This window comes from Somniosus microcephalus, chromosome 1 (assembly GCF_052327205.1).
Source record: "Somniosus microcephalus isolate GS21.2 chromosome 1, FLI_Smic_1.0, whole genome shotgun sequence".
NCBI lineage: Eukaryota > Metazoa > Chordata > Chondrichthyes > Squaliformes > Somniosidae > Somniosus > Somniosus microcephalus.
The window spans coordinates 213842198-213865381 of NC_140987.1; the positions used below are offsets into that span (position 1 = coordinate 213842198).

The window sequence follows — 23184 nt, forward strand, 5'->3', positions numbered from 1 at the left end:
TGAAAAGGAATGTTGTAGTGCCAGGGGGCAGTATAGGCAGGGGGGTAGATACTGTTCTCTGCAGCCGTGACCGGGAGTTCCGAAGGTTGTGTTGCCTACCCGGTGCCAGGGTTAAGGATATCTCTTCGCGGCTGGCGAAGAATTTGTAGTGGGAAGGGTAGGATCCAGTTGTCGTGGTCCCTGTAGGAACCAATGACATGGGTAGAAATGAACTAGGAATGAGGTTCTGCTGAAAGAGTTTGAGGAGCTGGGTCCAAATTAAAACACAGAATCTCAAAAAGGTAACAACTTCTGGATTGTTACCCGAGCCACACGCAAATTGGCATAGGGACAAGCAGATCAGAGTTAAATGCATGGTGATGTGGGAGGAAGGTGTTTCGATTCATGGGGCTCTGGTATAGTACTGGGAAAAGAGGGAGCTGTTCCGTTGGGATGGGCTCCACTTAAACCGGGCTGCGACCAGTGTCCTGGCAAATTGAATAACTAGAGCTGTAGATAGCACTTTAAACTAAAAAGGAGGGAGGAGTGGTCAGGTGAGGGGAATTTTAGAAATCTAAAGAGAAAAGTCAAGGCAATGGAGCAGTGTAGCGATTTGCGTAAAATAAGCAAGAGTGCGACAGGAAGGGACAGAGTACAATGGTAATAGTGCATCAGCGAATAAGGTGGAAGCAGGGAAATAATGAAAAAAAAGTTAAAATTAAAAGGTGCTTTATCTGAATGCATGAAGTATTCGTAACAAGACGGATGAATTAGTGGCACAAATAGTGGTAAATGGGTTTGATATTACAGAGATGTAGTTGCACGGTGACCAAGGTTGGGAACTAAATATTCCAGGGTACTTGACATTTCGAAAAGACAGTAGAATGGAAAAGGAGGGGTGTCGCCCTGATAGTAAAGGATGTCATAAGAACGGCAGTGAGAAAGGATCTTGGCTCAGAAGATCAGGAAGTAGAAACAGTGGGTGGAGATAAGAAATAAAAAGGGGACAGAAAACACTAGTAGGAATAGTTTATAGGCCCCGTAACAGTAGCTATACTGTTGGACAGAGTATTAATCAACAATAATAGGAGCTTGTAACAAAGGTAATGCAATAATCATGGGGGACTTTAATCTTAATATAGTCTGGGCAAATCAAATTGGCAAAGGTAGTTGGAGGACGAATTCATGGAACACATTCGAGACAGTTTCCTGAAATACATCATGGAAACAACCAGGGAACACGCGATTTTAGATCTTGCATTGCGTAATGAGACAGGGTTAATTAGCAATCTCATACAAAAGGAGCCTCTGGGGAAGAGTAATCATAGTATGATAAGTATTTCATTCTCAAACTCAATTTGAAATTCTAAGTATGAAACTAGAGACTTAAACTTAAATAAAGCCAATTACATAGGTGTGAGGGGCAAGTTGACTAACGTAGATTGGGAAATTAGATTAAAAGTTATGACGGTAGATAAGCAGTGGCAAACATTTAAAAAAATATTCCAAAATTCTCAATGAATATATACTCCATTGAGAAATAAAAACTTCACAGGAAAAGTGATCCATCCGTGGCTAACTGAAGAAGTTAAGGATAATATTAGATTAGAAGCAGCTTATAATGTTGCGAAGAATAGTAGCAAGCCTGAGGATTGGGAGAGCTTTAGAAACCAACAAAGGATGATCAAAAAATGATAAAAAGGGAAAAAATAGAATACGAGAGTAAACTAGCACGAAATATAAATACAGATTGTAAGAGCTTCTACAAGTATGTAAAAAGGAAGAGAGTAGCAAAAGTAAGCTATGGACCCTTAGAGGCTGAGACAGGAGAAATTATAATGGGGATTAAGGACATAGCAGAGACTTTAAACAAATATTTTTTTATCTGTCTTCATAGTAGAAGACACAAAAAGCATCAAAAATAGTGGGGAACCAAGGGGCTAATGAGAGCGAAAAACTTAAAATAATTATCAGTAGAGAAGAGATACTTGAGAAACTAATGGGTCTAAAAGCCGACAAATACCTTGGACCTGATGGCCTACATCCTAGGGCTCTAAAAGAGGTGGCTGCTAAGATAGTGGATGCATTGGTTGATCTTTCAAAATTACCTAGATTCTAGAACGGTCCCAGCGACTGGAAGTTAGCAAATGTAACCCCGCTATTCAAGAAAGGAGGGAGAGAGAAAACAGGAAGCTACAGTCCAGTTAGCCTGACATTAGTCGTCGGGAAAATGCTGGAATCCATTATTAAGGAAGTGGTAACAGGGTGCTTAGAAAATCATACGATTAGGCAGAGACAACAAGGTTTTATGAAAGGGAAATCGTGTTTGACAAATTAGAGTTTTTTGCGGATGTAACGAGCAGGGTAAATAAAGGGGAACTAGTGGATGTTGTATATTTGGATTTCCAAAAGGCATTCGAAAAAGTGCCACATAAAAGGTTGTTATGCAAGATAAGGGCTCATGGGGATGGGGGTAATATATTAGAATGGATAGAGGATGGTTAACGGACAGAAAACAGAGTAGGGATAAACGAGTCGAGTCATTTTCAAGTTGGCAGGCTGTAACTAGGGGGGTGTTGCAAGGATCAGTGCTTGGGTCTCAGCTATTCACAACCTAGATTAATGACTTAGATAAAGGGACAGAGTGTAATGTATCCAGGTTTGCTGGCGATACAAAGCTAGGTAGGAAAGTAAGCTGTGAGGAAGATACAAAGAGCCTGCAAAGGGATATAGACAGGTTAAAAAAGTGGGCAATAAGGTGGCAGATTGAGTATAATGCAGGAAAATGTGAGATTATTCACTTTGGTAGGAAGAATAGAAAAACAAAATATCTTTAAATGGTGAGAAACTATTAAATGTTGGTGCCGAGAGAGATTTAAGTGTCCTCGTACATGAAACAGCGTTTGCTTGCTGCACGTGCATGCTATTAGGAAGATAAATGGCATGTTGGCCTTTATTGTAAAGGGGTAGAAGTACCAGAGTAAGGAAGTCTTGCTACAATTCTACATGGCTTTGGTGAGACCACATCTGGAGTACTGTGCACAGTTTTGGTCTCCTTATCTAAGGAAGGATATACTTGCCTTGGAGGCGGTGCAACGAAGGTTCACTAGATTGATTCCTGGGATGAGACGGCTGTCCTATGATGAGAGATTGTGTAGAATGGGCCTATACTCTCTGGAGTCTAGAAGAATGAGAGGTGATCTCATTGAAACATAAAAGATTCTGAAGGGGATTGACAGGGTAGATACTGAGAGGTTGTTTCCCCTGGCTGGAGAGTCTAAAACTAGGTGACTTAGACTCAGGATAAGGGGTAGGCCATTTAAGACTGAAATGAGGAGGAATTTCTTCACTCAGAGGGTTGAGTGTCTTTGGAATTCTCTGCCCCAAAGAGCTGTGGATACTAAATCATTAAGTATATTCAAGGGATATGGGGATTGGGTGGGAAAGTGGGGTTGAGGTTGAAAATCAGCCATGATCTTATTGAATGGTGGAGCAGGCTCGAGGGGCCTCCTAATTCTTATGTTCTTAATCAGATAGGAAACAGTGGAACCAAGCAAGGGTAATCCCACTGAGCTGGACAACGGCGGACAGGTATTGGAGCGTGATGGTGTGGCCAACCATGTCAAAACGCTGCAGAGAGGTTGAAGAGGGATAATGCACCATGGTCACAGTGGAAGTCATGTGACTTTGGTTAGGGCCCTATTGGTTGGGCAAGAGGGAAAGCCTGATTGGAGAGATTCAAACAGAGCTATGGGAAAGATGGACACAAATTTGAGAGGCCAAACAATTAAGGGGAAAGGGAGGTGGGGCGATAGTTTGCACAGACAGCAAGAGTCAAGTGTAGATTTTTTGAGGAGTGGGTGATGATGGCAGTTTTCAAAGTACTGGACAGTACTAGAGGAGAGAGAACCTTTAACAAGGTCAGTTAGCATGGGGGCCAGTAAGGGAACTTGGGTCGTCAACAGATTAGTATCAGTGGGGTCAAGGGAGCTTTCATGTACCCGATGAGTTCGGAGAAAGCATGAGGGGAGATGGGAGAGAAACTAGAAGAGAGATATAGGTTCAGGGAGAACCCAAGGGGGAAGCAGCAGAGGCAGTTGAATAGATGATCATAATCTTAGTGACAAAGAAGCCCATCAGCTCCTGCACTAGGCAAGGGTGTAGTGGACAGGAGAGGGGTGTTTTTAGGAGGCAGTTGAAAGTGCAGAAAAGCTGGGGCTTATCTTGGCTCTCCAGGATGACCCTGGAGCAGTGAGTGTGGTTTGGCAGAGGAGAGCAAGGCTTGACAACACTTGGTGTGGTCCAGCCAAATCGGTTAACAGCCAGCCAGGCCAGCTGTGTGGCAGACACTCATGTTTGTGCCCTTGGACATGCAGGAATTAAGATGGGGACCAAGCCAGGGGATTGGGGTGGGGGGGGGGGGGGGGGGGGGGGGCGGGGGAGGGAAAGAGAGAATAAAAGTTTTGCGGGGTCAAGAGCATCACAGTTGGATGTGAGGGACTGGTCGAGTAGATCGATGGCTACAGAAATATTGTGGCAAATGGAGGGGCAAAGGTTAATAGTTGGGAATTTGTAGTTGTAAGTGATGATAGTTTTATTCCGGGGCGGATGCAGAAGAAGTGGGATTGGAAGGGTGATGTGCCTTCAATAACCACAAAACTAGAAGTTATAGACTTAAACAAGTTGGCTTTTAATCACTAAGATCAGAGCTAACATCTCAACACTCACAGGAATGAGTCATACAGATTCTGGGATCTTTATGTAAGAGAAGTCAGGGGCGGAGCCAAGAGCCAAGACCTGGAACCTTCCAGGTTAGTCAGGAAAGAGGAAGTGAAACTATACACAGTGTGGGGGAGGGTAATATACATGAGTGCAAAACGAATACAGGAAATACAGGATCAAGACAAACAGATTTCATTACAAAGGGGTTCGGTTGGTGAGAGATACAAGGAAGTGGTCAGAGATGATCTTGTCAGTGATTGAGATCGTGAATGTAGAGATTACATGGGAGATGGCAAGTTTGAGGGTGTGGCCGTGAATATGGCTAAGAAAGATTATATGGAGGGAGAGGTTGAGAGAGTGTACTGGGGGGCAGTCAGTTCAGGGGAGAGATTTTCTTGCATGGAGGGTTAACACAAACCCAGACTGGTTGGGGCCAAATGTCCTGTTTCCATATTGTAACTTCTATGTATTTCTACAGGGAACTGAGATTGAGATTGAAATCACTGGAGGATGAGGAATTGCTCAGTTTAGAGGCTGAGGGAAAAGAGGGAGGATATCTTGGGGAAAAACTCGAAGTGAGGCTTGGCAGGGCTAGCAAACAACAAAAATTTGAAAGAAGCTCTGAGGACTGGAACAATGTGGCAAGATGCTCAAAGGAGAAGGGGGAGAGACCAAGGTGATTTGCTGATAACAGCTACGCCACTACCACAGCAGTTTGGGCAGGACAGGTAGTATTGCCTGGAAAGTATAGCCAGGCTTCAGCAAGGGACTGGGCGTTGCCACAAATGAGCCAAGTTTCAGTCAAAGCTTCGGTTGTCAATGTTATCACCCAGAATAAAGTCGTGGATGACGAGGACCTTGTCACTAAGTGAACAGACATTCTAAAGGGAAATGCAGAGAATGGCAAGGTTTGTTGATCCACTGCCAGAGTTCAAGGCGGCAGTAGCAGATGGGGTGAGCAGAACGTGAAAGAGGTAGGCAAAATTAACCCCAGCAAGCACACTGGGCAACAAGAGGATGGGGAAGTTGGGGTTGCTGTTCATAAGGAGGCAGCCACAGGTGCCTCTCGATACACCCTTCAGAGAATGCCAAGAGAAGCACAGAAGGTAGAGGAGACCTTATTCAAAAGGAATTCAAGCCTGGGCTGATAGCAAGGGAGCAGGAAGGCAGTTGATGTAAACAGTTGTGAGTTTAGTAACTGGACAAGTCTGATGTTGTACTATTATACACATCTGCCCAAGATGGAATTCACTGAACTTTGAATTAGGTATTGAACTTTTGAATGGAAACTGACCCCCACAGCACTGGCCATTTTAATTGGACTGCTTGAACGAGCTAATCACCTAATTAAGGATGTGGCTTAGTGGTGTAGATGCAAGATTCTTAATTGATGTTGTCTGTGTGAACTAATTGCCTAGATTAGATTAGAACAAATGTATGAAAATACAGAATTAAAAACAGACTTCTGGTCAGCAGATTCACATTGTTGAATAATTAACTACAGGAGGAAAGTTGTGTGTGATGATATTAGGAATAAAGAATTAAACTAATCTCGTTAGCTCAACTGTAGAAAGATATATGTTTGTTAGTTATCTCATTAAATGAACTATACGCAGAAACATTTGCTTGTTAGCTAGGAATTCAGCTTATTAAGTTATTGATAAGGTATACGTTTGCTTATTAGATTCTACTTGTATGGAATTGTCTTTAACTCTTAATATAATCATGTAAAAGCAGACATGCCAGTGGTCATGTATACCTGGGACCTGTGGGGTTTAAAAAAGGGGAACTTTGAGAAACTCTGACTACACCCTCCTCAAAGAGTATGAAAGATATATTTGGCCCAGACTAGCGAAACTACTGGTGTCTCCCAGATAGGTAGTGCATGATCTGTTTATATCAAAAAAAAGCTTTAAAAAGAGAGTCTTTTGGTGCTGAAGTGTTGCGTCATCAGGTCCCAAGCCTAAATTATGGACTAAATTTTAAAAGGGTTATAACCTTCAAATTCGAATAGTCTAACAAGGAGCAGTGATGGGTTGGTGTAAGGAATGAGGGCAGCAAAGTACCAGAGAGTGGAGAAATTACAGACTGCATGGCTAGAAGGCAGAAGAGAAGGCCTCAGAGAGAAAAAAAATATGGAAGTAATAGGCTCAGATCCAGATGACTCTATTCAACGTACAACTTTATGAAAGGGAGGCTGTACTCACAGTTCACAAGTTTCACATTTACTAGAAGATTGGCATTTAGTACAAAAGTCAAGGGATTTAGCCCTCCATCCTCCAGCAGCAACATAGCCTGGTTCTGAGATGGATGCTCCTCCACCACTACTGGGCCTCCACAGTAAGTAGAAAGGAAATAAAACAAAAAGATAAATGTGAATGAAGACACTTTGTCCATTTTATCACATCCTTCTAGAATACCAACCTTATCATCTTCCCACTTACAGCTTTAACAACCACATGATCAGAAAAGGAAGGAGTTTGCTTTAACGTCTCAACAAAAGGATAAGACCAACATTGAAGCAATATTCAATACTATACAGGCATGTCAGTCCAGATTGTGCTCCAAGTTCCAGGTGTGGGGATTGACCTCGCAACCTTCTGACCCAACTGAGCCAAGCGGATATACAAGTGATAGCTTTACCAGGTACAAGCAGAATCCACCAGTTTAGCTCAACATCTCATATATCCAATGTTGTTTTATTAAAAAATCAAATGACCACTACAATTTATAAAAAGTGACAACTAGCTTCTGGCAGATTGTACTACCTGAATATCAAAAACTTTCCTGGAAATATCAAAGGGTAAAGCCCAGCTCATGAGCAAATTGGCTGTTACTTTATGCTTTATTTAGATACATTTTTCAAAAAATGTAGATTCTTTTAAAGTTGAAATTTGCAACAAATTTAAGACTAGAGTTATTCAAATCACACTCCGTAAATTAAGACTTGATCAAAGACCAGTTAATAAGTTAGCTGCTCGTTTGACCTTGCTGTACATATTATGATTGCCACAATTACCTACATATCAATGGCTGATACTTCAAAGCAATTCATTATATGTAAAGCACATCTGGACCTTTGAAAGACATGACAGGCAAGTTTTTTTAATTGTACTTATTTTACAAAAGTAACAGTGCCTCAAATACAACTTTTATTTCCGCTTTTACATTCTAAATAATATGAAGTGAAATGTTCAAAGAACTTATTAAAAACTTTTAAATATCAAGAATTACCTTCTTGTTCTCCTATTGCTACAACAATGGGAGGAAGACCATGCTCATCATCTGGAATGAGACTGATGGCTTTTGCGACAGACTTTCCTACAGTAGCCAATGCTCTGTAGTCTGTTCGACAAGTAATGTCTGGCTTGACATCTTGAAGGCTTGCCAAAACTGTTCTTGTTATAGCTGAATCAGTCCTCAATGCATCAACTTGACTTATAACATCAGAATGTACTTTATCCCCTGCGCTATGAGATGAAGGCTGCAAATTGAGAGAAAAAAACGAGCTTAAAAAAAAATCTTGAATTGCTTTACTTTATAAAAATCTCCAAGTGTTATATAAATGCTTGTTTGTTTATCGGAATAAAATATACAACTAGCCAGGTTTCAGGTTAAGAAGTTTCTACCACTAACAATTGGTTTTGCTGTTTTAAAAGGAATTAATTTGGCATTAACTATACACCATTTTTGGTTCTTGTGTGACAGGACTCATGTGGCACACATCTTCTGGTACTCTCTTGTCTATACCAACTGTTGAACTTCCTATCATTGTTGTTGTGTCTGCCACTTCTCCATTTGGCAGAATACCATCTGCAAACCAGACCCTTCGGTGTTCTCTGGGACAGGTGCCTGTGGAGGAAGAAACATCCTATGAAATTCATACATATGATCACAGAGACACAAACATATCAAGACTACTGCAACAATGCTATTTTTTTTTTTAAATCACAATTTAAACTTAGGACATTTCTTGTATTAAAATTTGCATATCAAATATCTTAGCAATAAGGAAGAGAGATTTCAAAATATAGCATAACATTTCATTAAAATGCTTGATCTTCAACTCAAATTCAGGAAAGATGTTGATAGACATGGTGATACAAATTAATCCAACAGCAGTCAATAGGTTGAGCAGTGCAAATATACAAAAACAATTTATATACACATATACATATTTCACTAACAATTTTTTTGTACGCTGCCAGTTTAGTTACTGCAGTTTTAGGGTTTGAACCATGGTTAGACCACAGTTGGAGTACTGTGTACAATTCTGGTCGCCATATTATAAAAAGGACAGAGGCACTGGAGAGGGTGCAAAGAAGATTTACATGGATGATACCAGAACTGCGAGGTTATACCCATCAGGAAATGATGCACAGGCTGGGTCTCTTTTCTCTTGAATAGAGAAGGCTGAGGGATGACCTAATAGAGGCCTTGAAAATGATGAAAGGTTTTGATAGAGTAGACAGAGAGAGAGAAAAAAAGTGTTTACACTTGTGGGCAAGAGCAAAACTAGAGGCCATCAATATAAGGTGGTCACCAAGAAATCATAGGGAATTCAGAAGAAACTTCATTACCCAGAGAGTGGCGAGAATGTGGAACTCGTTACCACAGGGAGAAGTTGAGGCAAATAGTATAGATGCATTTAAGGGGAAGCTAGATAAGCATATTAGGGAGAATGGAATAGAGGATTATGCTGATAGTTAGACGAGGAAGGATGGGAGGAGGCTTGAGCGGAGTATAAACGCTGGTATGGACTGGTTGGGCCGAATGGCCTGTTTCTGTGCTGTATATTCTATGTAAAGGTTTTTTCTCAGCAAATACACTTGAATTATGACCATATACTATTTTAAAACTACAAAACAGCAATGTAGCAATGCATACCTCCCAGAAACATTGTGCAATAGAAATACAGGAAACTTTCATTTATCCGGAGGTTAAATGTCCGGAAAGCTCTATCTACCGGCAAAATTCAGGAGTCGGTTCAGATAAATTTTTTTCTTTTCGTTGCTTCTTTCCTCCAGTCCTGGCTCTGCAAGCGTCTGTAGCTAAACAACAGCTTCAGCTAGACGCTTGCAAGCTGCGCCGACTGTTTTGAAGCTGTTGCTAAGGGTTTGTTGCTTCACACGGAGCTCTGAGCTCCGTATGTTTTAACATTAGCGCTGGTTTCTACGGCAGTTTTGATCTAATGGCACCAGCTCGGTGCCGGATACCAGAAAGTTTCCTGTATACAGTTGTTTCAGAATATATGAAAATGTACACTCATAAAATGTGAATGCACGCATAAAAGTATAATGGCCTCAGAATATACACAAGTGAATGTACATTGCAGTGGCAATGGCTTCATAATGTGCAGATACACCTATATATACACACTTCATAAAATGCAAATGCACTTTTGCTAATCAAATAAAATATCAAACCATCCATTTCCATATCATATACTGCTAGCAAAAACAGAGACAAACTCAATTTTTGTGTACAAGATAATTTAAAGACTTCCTAAATGGCCTAATGGTGAAGGCATTGCACTACATAGTACTAAGCACCACAGACCAGAAGTTCTGATTCCCAGTCTGTACTGTGTTAGCTGATCTCAGCTAGGACAGCAGTTGGGGTTCTACGATTGGTTTCAGTGCCTTTGGGTAAGGAGAGGGGAAAAAAGTCAGCCAGGGTTCCTACTCCTGATATAACAGAAAATGCTGGAAAAACTCAGCAGGCCAGGCAACATCCTGTTTTCTCCACGGATGTTGCCTGGCCTGCTGAGTTTTTCCAGCATTTTCTGCTGTTATTTCGGATTTCCAGCATCTGCAGTATTTTGCTTTCCTACTCCCGATCCCTATTCAGTGGCCCCTGTGGGAAAATGCACATGCAAATGTCACAGGAAGACACAAAGAGACTCAGCTATGGTGCTGTCCACCATTGGCCTTTCTCTCAAGGGGGTTGGAATACAAAAGTATGGAAGTGATGCTTCAGTTGTACAAAGCCTCGGTCATACCCCATCTGGGGCACAGCTTTCAGTTCTGGGCATTAAATCTCAGGAAAGATAAAATTGGCTTTGGAAGAGAAACAGCACAGATTCACTAGAATGATACCAGGGCTTAAAGGGTTAAATTGAGGGCAGGTTGCAGAAAATTGGTCTGTATTCGAGAGTTTAGAAGTTTTGGGTGATCTCATCAAATAAAGAGATAGATATGGCAGATAGAGAAAGACTATTTTCTCTGGTGGGGTAATCTAGAACAAGAGAACATAATAAAATTACTATTGAGAAGTGAATCCAGGATGCACTTATTCACACAAAAGGTAGTGGAAATCTGGAACTCGCTCCCTCATATGCTGGGTCAATTGAAATTTTCAAGCCTGAAATCAACAGATTTTCATTGCATATGGGCAAACGGAATTGAGGTACAGATCAGCCATGATCTAATTGAATGGGGGAAACAGGCTCGAGAAGCTGAATGGCCTACTCCAGTTCCTATGTTGAACATTCACTGTCTCACATACATAAAATGCTTACCTGGGAAGACAATAGAAAGTATTCATGTAGCTATATTGCAGCAGGATTCGGCAACATCAGCAATTGAGGAAAAAATTAAGTGTTTTTTGAAACACAAACCTACATCCCTCAACAATTACTTTCGAGTGTAATGATTATGCAAGCAGTCATTTGCACACAATCCAGAGAGGATGAATGACTTGTGACTGGTTGAAGGAAGAATATTGGTCAAAACTTTTGATCCTCTTCAAATTGTGCCATGGAATCTTTAACATCCACCTGAACCATGAGGACAAGCAGAGGGGCTTTGGCTTACATCTCGTCTGAATGGTTTGAACATCCAATAAGGCAGCAGTGCAGTACAGTATCAAACTAAAGAGTGCTCAAGTCCAGGAGCTAGGTTTGATTCTGCAATGTTCCAGCCCAGAAACGTCTTTTGAATTTCGCCTACAGTATTGAGACTTTAAGATAATTGGCAAAAGAGCCAGAGGGGCGATGAGGAGAATTTCCTTTTACGCAGCGAGTGACGATCTGGAATGCACTGCCTGAAAGGGTGTTGGAAGCAGATTCAATACTAACTTTTGAAATGGAATTGGATATATACTTGAAAAAGAAATATTTACAGGGCTATGGGGAAAGAGCAGGACAGTGGGACAAACTGTATAAGCTCTTTCAAAGAGCCAGTACATGCACGATGGACCAAATGGCCTCCTTCTGTGCTGTAAGATTCTATGATTGTCAAAATGTCAGTGATAGTCTCTGCAACTATGGTGTGCTATGCCTTCTTGCTCTCCTTCTGAAACTCCTTGATGCGTGCAGGGTTCGTTGTGCACTGACTGCCCTTTAGTGCCTTGCTCAAGTGGCCACCATTCGCTTGAAAACAAGTGTCAGATGCCATAGGTGGGAAGGGGAAAGGAGGGAAGGAGAAAAGGGGAATGTGCACAGCAGAGCCCAATCTATTCTCAACTGACATCCACACCTGTATGCTTCTAGCAGGTGTAAGAAGATGATGAAACAAAAAGAGAGGGTGTATGATGCATGTCAGGTGAATTCTTCAAGGGAGAACCAGACCAAATACAATAAGTTGAGAGGGGAAGTGAAGATGAAAATAAGATTGGAAGAGAGAGAATACGAGTGTAGAATGGCAGTTAACATAAAAGGGAATCCAAAAATCTTTTACTGGCATGTAAACAGTAAGCGGGTAGTAAGAGGTGGAGTGGGGCCTATTAGAGACAAAGAAGGTGTTATATGTTTAGAGGCACAGGGCAAGGCTAGAATACTCAATGAGTACTTTGTATCTGTGTTTACTAAGGAGGTGGATGCTGACAAAATATCAGTAGAAGTGGAAAAGGTAGAAGCAATGGAAGGGGTGAAAACTGATAGACAGGATGTACTAGAAAGGCTGGGTATGCTTAAGAGTGGGTAAATTGCCTGGTCCAGATGGCTTGCATCCCAGGTTGCTAACGGAATTGGGGGAGGAGATAGCGGAAGCGCTTGCCATAATTTTCCAATCTTCCATATATGCAGAGGGGGGGGGGGGGGGGGGGAGGTGCCCGAGGATTAGAAAGTGGCAAATGTGACACCATTGATCAAGAAAGGGCGCAAGGACAATCCTAGTAACTACAGGCCAGTCAGTTTAACATCAGTGGTGGGTAAAGTTTCAGAAACAATAAATCAAGGAAAAAAATTAACAGGCACTTGGAGAGGTTTAAGCTAATTAAGGAGAGCCAACACGGATTTGTAAAAGGCAGATCATGTTTGACTGATCTAATTGAATTTTTTGATGAAGTAACAGAGAGGATTGATGAAGGGAATGCAGTGGATGTCGTCTACATGGATTTTCGGAAGACGTTTGACAAAGTACCACATAGAAGGCTGGTTAACAAAATTGAGGCTCCAGGAATAGGTGGGTCAGTAGCAGCTTGGATAAGGAATTGCCTTAAGGACAGAAAACAGCAAGTTGTGGTAAATGGCTGTTTTTCAGACTGGAGGATGGTAGACAATGGTGTTCCCCAAGGGTCAGTTCTAGGGCCACTGCTTTTTTTGATAAATGACCTGGATATTGGAATACAAAGTCAAATTTCTAAATTTGCCGATGACACCAAACTTGGGGGTGTGGCAAACAGTGAGGGTGTTACCAATCGACTGCAACAGGACATAGAAAGGCCAGCAGAATGGGCAGACAAGTGGCAGATGGAATTTAATAGAGAAGTGTGAGGTGATGCATTTTGGCAGAAGGAGCAGGGAGAGGCAATATACACTTAATGGCACAGTTTTAAAGAGTGTGCAGGGACAGAGGGACCTGGGAGTTAATGTGCGTAGGTCCCTAAAGGTGGCAGGACATGTTGAGAGTGGTTAGCAAAACATATGGGATCTTGGGTTTCATAAAGAGGTATAGAGTACAAAAGTAGAGACGTTATGCTGAACCTTTATAAAGCGCTGGTTAGGCCACAACTGGAGTATTGCGTTTTGCGTCCAGTTCTAGTCACCACACTTTAGGAAGGATGTGAAGGCCCATGAGAGGGTGCAAAGATTTACCAGAATGGTTCCAGGGATGGGGGATCTTAGCTACAAGGACAGGTTGGAGAAGCTGGATTTGTTTTCATTAAAGCAAAGGAGGTTGAGGGGTGATTTGATAGAGGTGTACAAGATTATGACGGGGAACGGCTGTTCCCACTGGTTGATGGTACAAGGACGAGGGGACACAAATTTCAGGTTTTGGGCAAGAGATACAGGGGGGGAAATGTGAGGGAAAACTTTTTTACGCAGCTAGTGGTGATGACCTGGAACTCGCTGGCGACGGAAGTGGTGGAAGCGGACACACAATGTTTTCAAGGGGAGACTGGATATGCACTTGAGGGAAATAAACTTGCAGGGCTACAGGGATAGAGCAGGAGAATGGGACTGACTCGCTTGCTCTGCAGAGAGCCCGCATGGACTCGATTGGCCGAATGGCCTTCTTCTGTGCCATTATGACTCTATTCGCTTCAACCACTCCCTTTCACTTATACAAGACCTCATGTGTCCCAGGACATTCCAATGTGTGCTTCAAATAAAAAGCTTTGCTAGGAGTACAAATCACTGTTGCTATGTAGACAAGTGTAGCACCCAATTTATGCATAGCAAGATCACACAGATAGCAATGAAATTTTCTTTGTGGTATTGGTCAAAGAAAGAATGCTGGTCATGACACCAGATCAACGGCCTGCTCCACCTCGAATAGTGCCACAGGATCTTTAAAGTCCACTTCAACAGGAGTTTGGTGCCAGACAATGCAGCAGTTCCTCAGCAATGCATGGTCAACATAGATCGTGTGCTCAAGGGTAATATTTTGTGCAACTGCAGCCTCATTTACCACTGAAAAATCATTAAATAAAAATACCAATAGAGCCAAATAAAAGATTGGGTTTTTTTTGGAAGGGGGAACCATTTTAATAGATGGAGGAGCCAAAAGCAAAAACACTTGAATACGGGTCTTAAAAGTGAAGTTAAGAAAAATCACAAACAGATGAAATTCAGGAATTTTAATCAGACTTTGTTGAAGCCTGTTATTTATCCACAAGATAATATGCTATTCCTTATTGAACATGAGTCTGTTCCAAAATACCATTCCTGTACTCAGAAGGATAAACAGTTTAACAGTTTAATTTCAAAAATAAAAACAAAAGTTTTAAAATATACTGTTCAGAGGGAAATGTTTTAGATTAAATTTGAATTCTACTGCTGGAAATCATTAATTGAAGCAAAGTTTTATAAGGATTGTGGTTTCCTGCAAGTATTCCTGTACACACTTTCAAATAAATAACTTGTAACCCCATGTTCTTATTGCTACTCTGCCTTATTTAGCAAACTAGGGTTTCTTTTATTTGCAAGAAATTAAGTTACAACACACGCTCATTTATAAAGGAGCTTTTAAATACTTTTAGAAACTGTCTGTTTGAAGGGGACGTCGTAATTTTTAGTACTGCAACTGAGCATTGTAACAGATTCATTTGAATTTGGCTGTTCTTGTGTAATCCAATGGTTTCTATAGGTATACTTGCATTAAAATGTGTGGTGCATTAACTTTACAAATGCAGTACTGAAACCATGACCATCTGATTCCTTTATCCTACTATTTATGCAAGTGTACCACTTAACTAAAGTGCAGATGCTGTACCTGATGACCCCTCTCAATTTAATTGTAAGAATAGCTTTTTTTGTTTAATCCCACATTAGACCTTTTATGGAATAAGATTCTGAATGCGTTCATGTCCTAAACAAAACACCAACTTCAGTGGGCCCCACTGTTGTTGTCCTGCAGGCCACTATGCATAGGATCAATGTGTAGTTATCTAACCACTGCACGTCAATATAAAACTAAAAAGATATGTTGCAGCTACAATATTAGAAAGATCACACTTTAAAATTTCACATTACCATTTTTGAAGTTATACAATATTTAAAATTCTGCAAATTTTCTGCGTCTGATTTTCATATTTCAAGTACAGTTTTACAATACTTTGCAAAAGATAAAATATCAGAGGCATATACTGCTGCCATTTTTGTAAACAGTATCTTTACAGAGAAATGATCACAAAAATAACAACAGATACAGGCAGCCAAATTACAAAAAAGAAATGATCACACATGGGTATGGTAGAAATTGAACTCAATAAAAATGGAAATTTGTAAAAACCCAATTGGTTCATTAATGTTCTTCAGGGAAGGAAACCTGCCACCCCTACCTGGTCTGGCCTACATGTGACTACAGTGCCACACTATGCGAGGGGCCCTCCATCGTCTTCTCAAGGTAACTAGGGATTGTCAATGGGCCAAAAATTGCAGTTGGCGGCATACCACCGGAGTAGGCCGCCGACCTGCAACAAGAATACACACCTACCTGATGGCAGCCCTCCTGCATAAACTTGCACTCTGATGCCGTGATTAGGAGGGCAGCATAATAGCCCACGGATCCCAGGGACGCAGCCTGTGCGGAAGCATGCTTGGGATCACATGGGCCTGGTCCTCCAATCAGAAAACAAATTGTTTTTCATTCATTTAAATTACAATATTACTACAGCCTTTAAAATACATACAGATTTAGCTTTTATCGTGGGAATCCAATTCATTACTCATAATTCCCACCTCTAAACAAATACTGTACTCTACATTTCATAACTTTCTGCACAGTGCAAAGTTATTTTAAAAACACCTGCAGCTTTAACATACACTAGGATTGCTTCTCATTAAAGCTTTTAATGTTCCTGGAAGTCATTTAATTAAAAAGCATTTTTTTCATTTTGGGTATCTCCTTGCGCTGTGGAAACGGGCCCTGCGCCTGTTTCTACCAGCTGTAAAATTTCCGTACGCAATTGCTGGACAGTTGGTGGGCAAATAGTCCAACTCTGCACCAGCTACTAGGTTTTCAGTGGCTCAGCGGATAGCCTGTCAACGCGTACGTTGACAGATCGCAAGTTTAGGATTTAGAGCATGCGGAAGGCCCGAACTTGCGGTGGATTTCAAAGGCGGTAATGAAGCCGTACTCAGTACGCTGTCATACCCACCGCAAAATCTAGGCCAAGAAATGCATCTAGAGAAAAAAAATGAACAAAGGATCCTAAAACTTAAGGCAGACCCTGCCACACTTAATTTAACGAGGACCAACCTTCTGACTTCTTCGCACCCCACTGTACTCAACTTTATTGTACACAATGCAAGCTCGGTCAGAAAGAGTTGATTGAAGTGTGAGGGAACATCTTATAGTTCCTTATTAAAATAAAAATTGAATTTTCATTTTATTATAAGACTGCAATATTAAATTCAGTTGTGGCACAACACACCTTTTATCACTTCTTAAAAGACCCAGGTGATTGCTGAGGAAACTTTATGCACCAGTTATATTGCATGTTTGATGTTGATGCAACTTGATGTTTTGCACCAGAGACAGGAAACATGCAGCAAGGCCATCTGGAAGAAATAACCTCAACTAAAGTATAACTTTGCAGTGTGATTTTTGCACCAAACATGCAGTATGTGTGTGTATTTTGCAATCAGTAGCAAATCATCAGAACAGTGCATCAGCTTTTTCAGTGAAAGACCAACTTTTAAAAATAAATTAAAAAGAAAACTGCTTTAAATTTCTGAGGTAAGAGATGTAACTATTCTTTCAGCTTATTTCAGACACTGGAAACCAGACATTATTGAACAAAACTAGCTCTGCTTTCCCAAAACAAACAGCAGTGCAAGCAGGGTTTGTTACCTCATCTGTCCAGTTGTACTGCTCTTAAATGCTCTCTGCAATTGTCACCTCCTTTAAGACTGTCCTTAAAACCTATCTCTTACCAAGCTTTTAGCCATCTGTCCTAATAACTTGGTGTAAAATTTTGGTTTGCCAACGCTCCCGTGAAGCACCTTGGGACGTTTTGCTACGTTAAAGGCACTATATAAATGCAAGTTGTTCTTCTTGTTGCTTGGTATAATTGGGCACAAGATTGCGCCACTCCACTTAGGCAACAATGAAAAGTTATACCACACCACACCAGTATTTCAAAATGAAGCTAAAGCACTAGAGTACAAACAATTTAACCGTGTAATCTTTGTGTTCCGTCTATTGGGAACTTTAATCAGATATTAGAGAGCTCCTCCAATGTGGTTAAAGAGATGAAGTAGTACAAACCATCAAGTCTCAGGCTGGATACAGAGTTAGCTGGGAAGCAGCTTCAGATTCACTTCAGTACCTTTGGGTTAGGGGGAAAGTGGAGGGCATATTAAAATTAAATGTCAGCCAGAGTTCCTGCTCTGACTGCTATCCAGTGAACCTTGATGAAGTGCATGCCTGTTGGGTCAGAACCGGATCAGGCTGAGCTGCACTCGAACAGTCTGTCAACTCAATATCTAAACAGTTACTTGGACACGAGTGGAGGACCGCCACCACCAATTGGATCATAAAATCAGTAAGTATTTATATAGAACCAACATAGAAAATATATTTAGGTGCTTTGCAAAAGGAGGAGGAGAGAGGAACACAGGTAAAAATGAATGAAGGAAATTGGTTGGCACAAAGTTAGACACTGGCTTTTTTAAAAAAATCTCTGGCATCCGGGTTCAAAACCAGCCCAGGCAGATGGGATCAAAGTCACCTGTCTATTGGCTGTTAGGATCCTACTTAAAAATATCACCTTAATCTAGTTCCGAATGCATGTTCAGCCTACAGCACAAAACTGACCCTAATTTACAATTTCACTCAGACCACAGGATGGCTGATGTGGAAAAAGTGTCACACTGGTGCAATGGAGGCACTCTTCTGATATTTCAGTAGCGACGCATAGTTGGGAAGTGTTACTCTGCAGCTGACTGTACTACACCAAGCACTCCCTGGTCAGATGACAATACTGGATGTCAGAAATGGAAGGTGTTCCATTAGTCAGCATCCCTCACCTTGCTGGTTGCCAAGACTTAAAAAATATATATATATAAATAATAAAATCACAGGTAAAGGTGGGAGACTTGGAAGTGAACTAAAAACAAGACTGATATTAGGAACAACAAAATATTATTTTGTGGGGGGTTTTGACAGTGCATTTACTCCACTTCTGTGTTTATTGATGCTTGCACTTGATTTATGATAACTCAGTACAATATCTGTATCTTTCTAAGCTGGAGTTCAAATGCACACATTTTCCAGCACACCAATTTTGAAAACTAGCCAACTGTGTAATAAGAGGAAGTAACTTAAGAAATGTAATTCAAATCTTAAGCAGCAAAATTTTAATACTGTTCCTCACATTTTCCTCTCTTTACTCACCCCAGTCGTCCTTGGTCGAGTGTGTGTAAGGGACCTGCTCTCACATGATTAGAGACCCTAGTAGATGGAGGTCTATTAGGCAGAGAGAAAATTGAGAGGGGAAAATAACAAGCCTAATTTTCAATTATTTTTCATGGAGCAGCAAAAAGCCTCTTGGCATTTTTATGGGTAACCTAGCCAAGTCGACATTGGCTTGTTCTCTCTACACAGATGCGGCTGGACCTGCTGTGATTTCCAGCCAAAAAAAATGTTTTTTGTCTGTTTTTTTGTTTTTCATACAGACCCCAGCATCTGCAATATTTGACCCCTTGTGACCCCACCTCATTGTTCTTTGATGTAATGTTTCCCTGACTGACTGACCTGTTTGGACACCATTCACACCTTTGACTGCTGTGATTATCTCTCTGCCGAGGTGCGATAAATGGCAGTTGGAAAGGTTACCTGTAAACATCTGACATGATTCTCTGACTATATAAGTTGTGTCTTTATGCATTTCTCCACTTCACCTGAAGAAGGAGCAGCACTCCGAAAGCTTGTGATTTCAAATAAAGCTGTTGGACTATAACCTGGTGTTGTGTGATTTCTTACATTTGTCCACCCCAGTCCAACTCCGGCATCTCCACACCTAGCCAAGACTAGAATTCAATTTTTTTGGGGTGCACAGTTCATATCCTGCTTTGTGGTATAATGCTTTATGACACCAACCAGATGCAACACCACACTACCTTTCCATGAAGAAATATTTTGACGTCACAACTGTCTATGGATTTAGAGTGCCTAATTATTTATCCTTCCACTAAACATATGCTTTTTAGAACTGGTGGCTGCAATATGTTACCATGCTATCTTTTCACCACTAAATTCAAATCTAGCCCAAATTAATAGAATGAAGGCTTCCCCTCTCCTTGCTGACTGCAAGGATCCCACTGGTCATGAATTCGACTGTCTCAACCCATAACCTCGTGGGCATGGGCACAATGACTACCATAAATTGCCAATCACACACACGGAGGGCAGAGGAATGGCTGGTGTGTGAAATGTACAAATTCATACTGGTGCAGTCAAACGATTCTCTTCTGAGGTTGGGGCTAAAGGAATATTGCTGAATCAGTGATTTGCTTGCTCTGAATCTGGCTGTACTTGCCATTACCTGGGAGTACTTCAAGCTGACACTGAGTGATGCAAGTGGGAAGGGAAGAGGAAAAAAAAAGTGTTCCATTCTTAAGTATGAACATCCTATGTGAATAGAAGATTCACCTCCCACCAAAGAAAACTTAATGTTTCGGCAGTAAAGAATAGCTGTACAAAGATCATTTCAACAGCATACTGAAACTAAAACCTATATTTCTTTTAATAGAACACAAATTTTCCACAGTATCTGTTTCTACTACACAAACAAAGTGAAATCGATTAACAAATACCTGTGCTTTCGTTTCTTGGGTGTTTTAGTACCGAGACAGGTACCATGACAGTGGGGGGAGGGGAGTTGAGGATGCCAGATGCCTGAGCTTGCTGCAGAGGTGGAACTGTGGAACAATATTCTGATGGGATATTAGGGTTAGGGCTTGGACCAGTTGGACTCATCATTGTCTTAAATGCTTGAGCTGCAAAAGACCAAATAAACATGCGCTGATTTATGAACAGTTAACCTGAAACCACCCAACTCTTCTCAAAATCACTACGCGAGATGCTCCCAGCAGCCGTTCACAGTAACCCATCAAATCACTAACTTAACTGAAGTTCAATTCATTCAACAGGTCTTGAATTCAGAACTTGTTTCAAACGGAAAACAATACAGACCCTTTAGGTTCCACACCAATTGCTATTAGAATTTCTTTCATTCCTCCCAACCAAAATGTAACTTTTATTTAAAGAAATTAAAATCTAGATGAAGGAAATGGCACACAGCCAGAATGATTTGGATAAAGGGGTTAAAAGCTGCTATTTGAAAAAGAAAGCTTACTAAACAGCCGCATCTTATGCTACAGGCTGCAGCATTTATAATCAGCACCCAGCTATTATATTTAGGTTATAATGTAGTGAGGAGATTATTCTAAAGTTACTTTGTACAATTTGGTGACCTTTCAGCACAGTGTTAATCATGCTATACACAAACATGCAAATAATACAGCACGGATAGAAATTAATAGGTTTGATCTAATTGCCATTACGGAGACGTGGTTGCAAAGTGGCCAAGGTTGGGAACTAAATATTCCAGAATACTTAACTTTTAGAAGAGATAGGCAAAATGGAAAAGGAGATGGGGTAGACCTGATAATAAAGGATGGGATAAAGATATTAGAGAGAAAGGATCTTAGCTCAGAAAAACAAGACGTAGAATCAGTTTGGGTGGAGCTAAGAAACAGCAAGGGGCAGAAAACATTGGTGGGAGTTGTTTATAGGCCCCCAAACAGCAGTTGTAATGTAGGGCAGAGTAGAAATCAGGAAATTCGAGGCACATGTAACAAGGGTAATACATTATTCATGGGGGACTTTAATCTACATATAGACTGGGCAAACCAAATTTCCAGTAATAGTGTGGAGGACGAATTCATGGAATGTATGCAAGGTAGCTTTCTAGATCAGTATGTTGAGGAACCAACTAGGGAACAGGCTATTTTAGATCTAGTATTGTGCAACTAGAAAGGGTTAATTAATAACCTTGTAGTAAAGGGGCCTTTAGGGAAGAGTGACCATAATATGATAGAATTTTATATTGAGTTTGAAAGTGATTTAGTTAAATCCGAAACTAGGGTCTTAAATCTAAACAAAGCAAACTACGTAGGTATGAGGGGCGAGTTGGCTAAGGTAGATTGGGAAACTACATTAAAAGGTATGACGGTAGAGAAGCAATGGCTAGCATTTAAAGAATTAATACATAAGTTAAACAAATATACATTTCTTTAAGGCACAAAAACCCCACAGGAAAAGTGGTCCAACTGTGGCTAACAAGAGAAGTTAAAGATAGTATTAGATCAAAGGAAGAGGCTTATAATGTTGCCAAAAATAGTAAGCCTGAGGATTGGGAGGATTTTAGAACTCAGCAAAGGACCAAGAAATTGATAAAGAAAGGGATAATAGAATGAGAGTAAACTAATGAGACACACAAAAACACACTGTAAAAGCTTCTATTAGGTATGTAAAAAGGAAAAGATTAGCGAAAGTAAATGTGGGTCCCTTACAGGCCGAGACTGGAGAAATTATAATGGGGAATAAGGAAATGGCAGAGAAATTAAGCATAAAACAACAGAAAATGGTCCCCGACTCAAAACGTTGACTCGGTTTCTCTCTCCTCGATGCTGCCTGACCTGCTGAGTGTTTGCAGCATTTTCTGTTGTTATTTCAGATTTCCAGCATCTGCAGTATTTTGCTATTGTATTAGAGAAATTAAACAAATACTTTGTGTCTGTCTTCACGGAAGAAGATGCAAAAAACTTCCTGGAAATAGTGTAGAACCAACAGGAAACTACAGACCAGTTAGTCTGACATCAGTAGTAGCAAGAATGAAGAACTGAAAGAAATTAGTATTCGTAAAAATATAGTACTGGAGAAATTAATGGGACTGAAAGCAGATAAATCCCCTGGACCTGATGGCCTACATCCTAGGGTTTTGAAAGAGGTGGTTAGAGAGATAGTGGATGCATTGGTTGCCATTATACAAAATTCCATAGATTCTAGAACGGTTCCCGCAGATTGGAAGGTAGCAAATGTAGCCCCACTATTTAAGGAGGGAAAGAGAAAATGGGGAACTACAGACCAGTTAGCCTGACATCAGTAGTAGGGAAAATACTGGAATCTATTATTAAGGACGTGGTAACAGGGCACTTAGAAAATAATAGGATTGGGCAGAGTCGACATGGATTTATGAAAGGGAAATAGTGTTTGACAAATCTGTTAAGAGTTTTTTCAGGTTATAACTGCAGAATAGATAAGGGGGGGGGACCAGTGATGTGGTGTATTTGGATTTTCAGAAGGCATTCGATAAGGTGCCACACAAGAGGTTATTAAGCAAAATTAGGGCTCATGGGATTAGGCGTAATATGCTAGCATGGATTGAGGATTGGTTAACGGACAGAAAACAAAGAGTAGGAATAAATGGGTCATTTTCGGGTTGGCAGGCTGTAACTAATGGGAGTACCGCCAGGATCAGTGCTTGGGCCTCAGCTATTCACAATCTACATCAATGATTTGGATGAGG

At 40.8% G+C, this 23184-nt stretch overlaps 1 protein-coding gene across 6 annotated transcripts in view; it reads right to left on the reverse strand.

Annotated features, from left to right (window-relative positions):
• Nucleotides 1-23184, reverse strand: part of LOC147124576 (zinc finger FYVE domain-containing protein 16-like) — a 108167-nt gene that overhangs the window by 51027 nt on the left and 33956 nt on the right. For 3 of the 6 annotated variants that reach the window (XM_085989703.1, XM_085989664.1, XM_085989675.1), the window contains exons 5-8: nucleotides 20408-20590; nucleotides 8387-8553; nucleotides 7936-8185; nucleotides 6909-7034 (exon numbers count right to left, since the gene is read on the reverse strand). In XM_085989703.1, coding sequence (XP_085845829.1) covers nucleotides 6909-7034; nucleotides 7936-8185; nucleotides 8387-8553; nucleotides 20408-20590 — 726 coding nt within the window. The remainder of the gene's footprint in view (nucleotides 1-6908; nucleotides 7035-7935; nucleotides 8186-8386; nucleotides 8554-20407; nucleotides 20591-23184) is intronic. The other 3 variants (XM_085989693.1, XM_085989684.1, XM_085989712.1) reach the window with 3 other exon arrangements.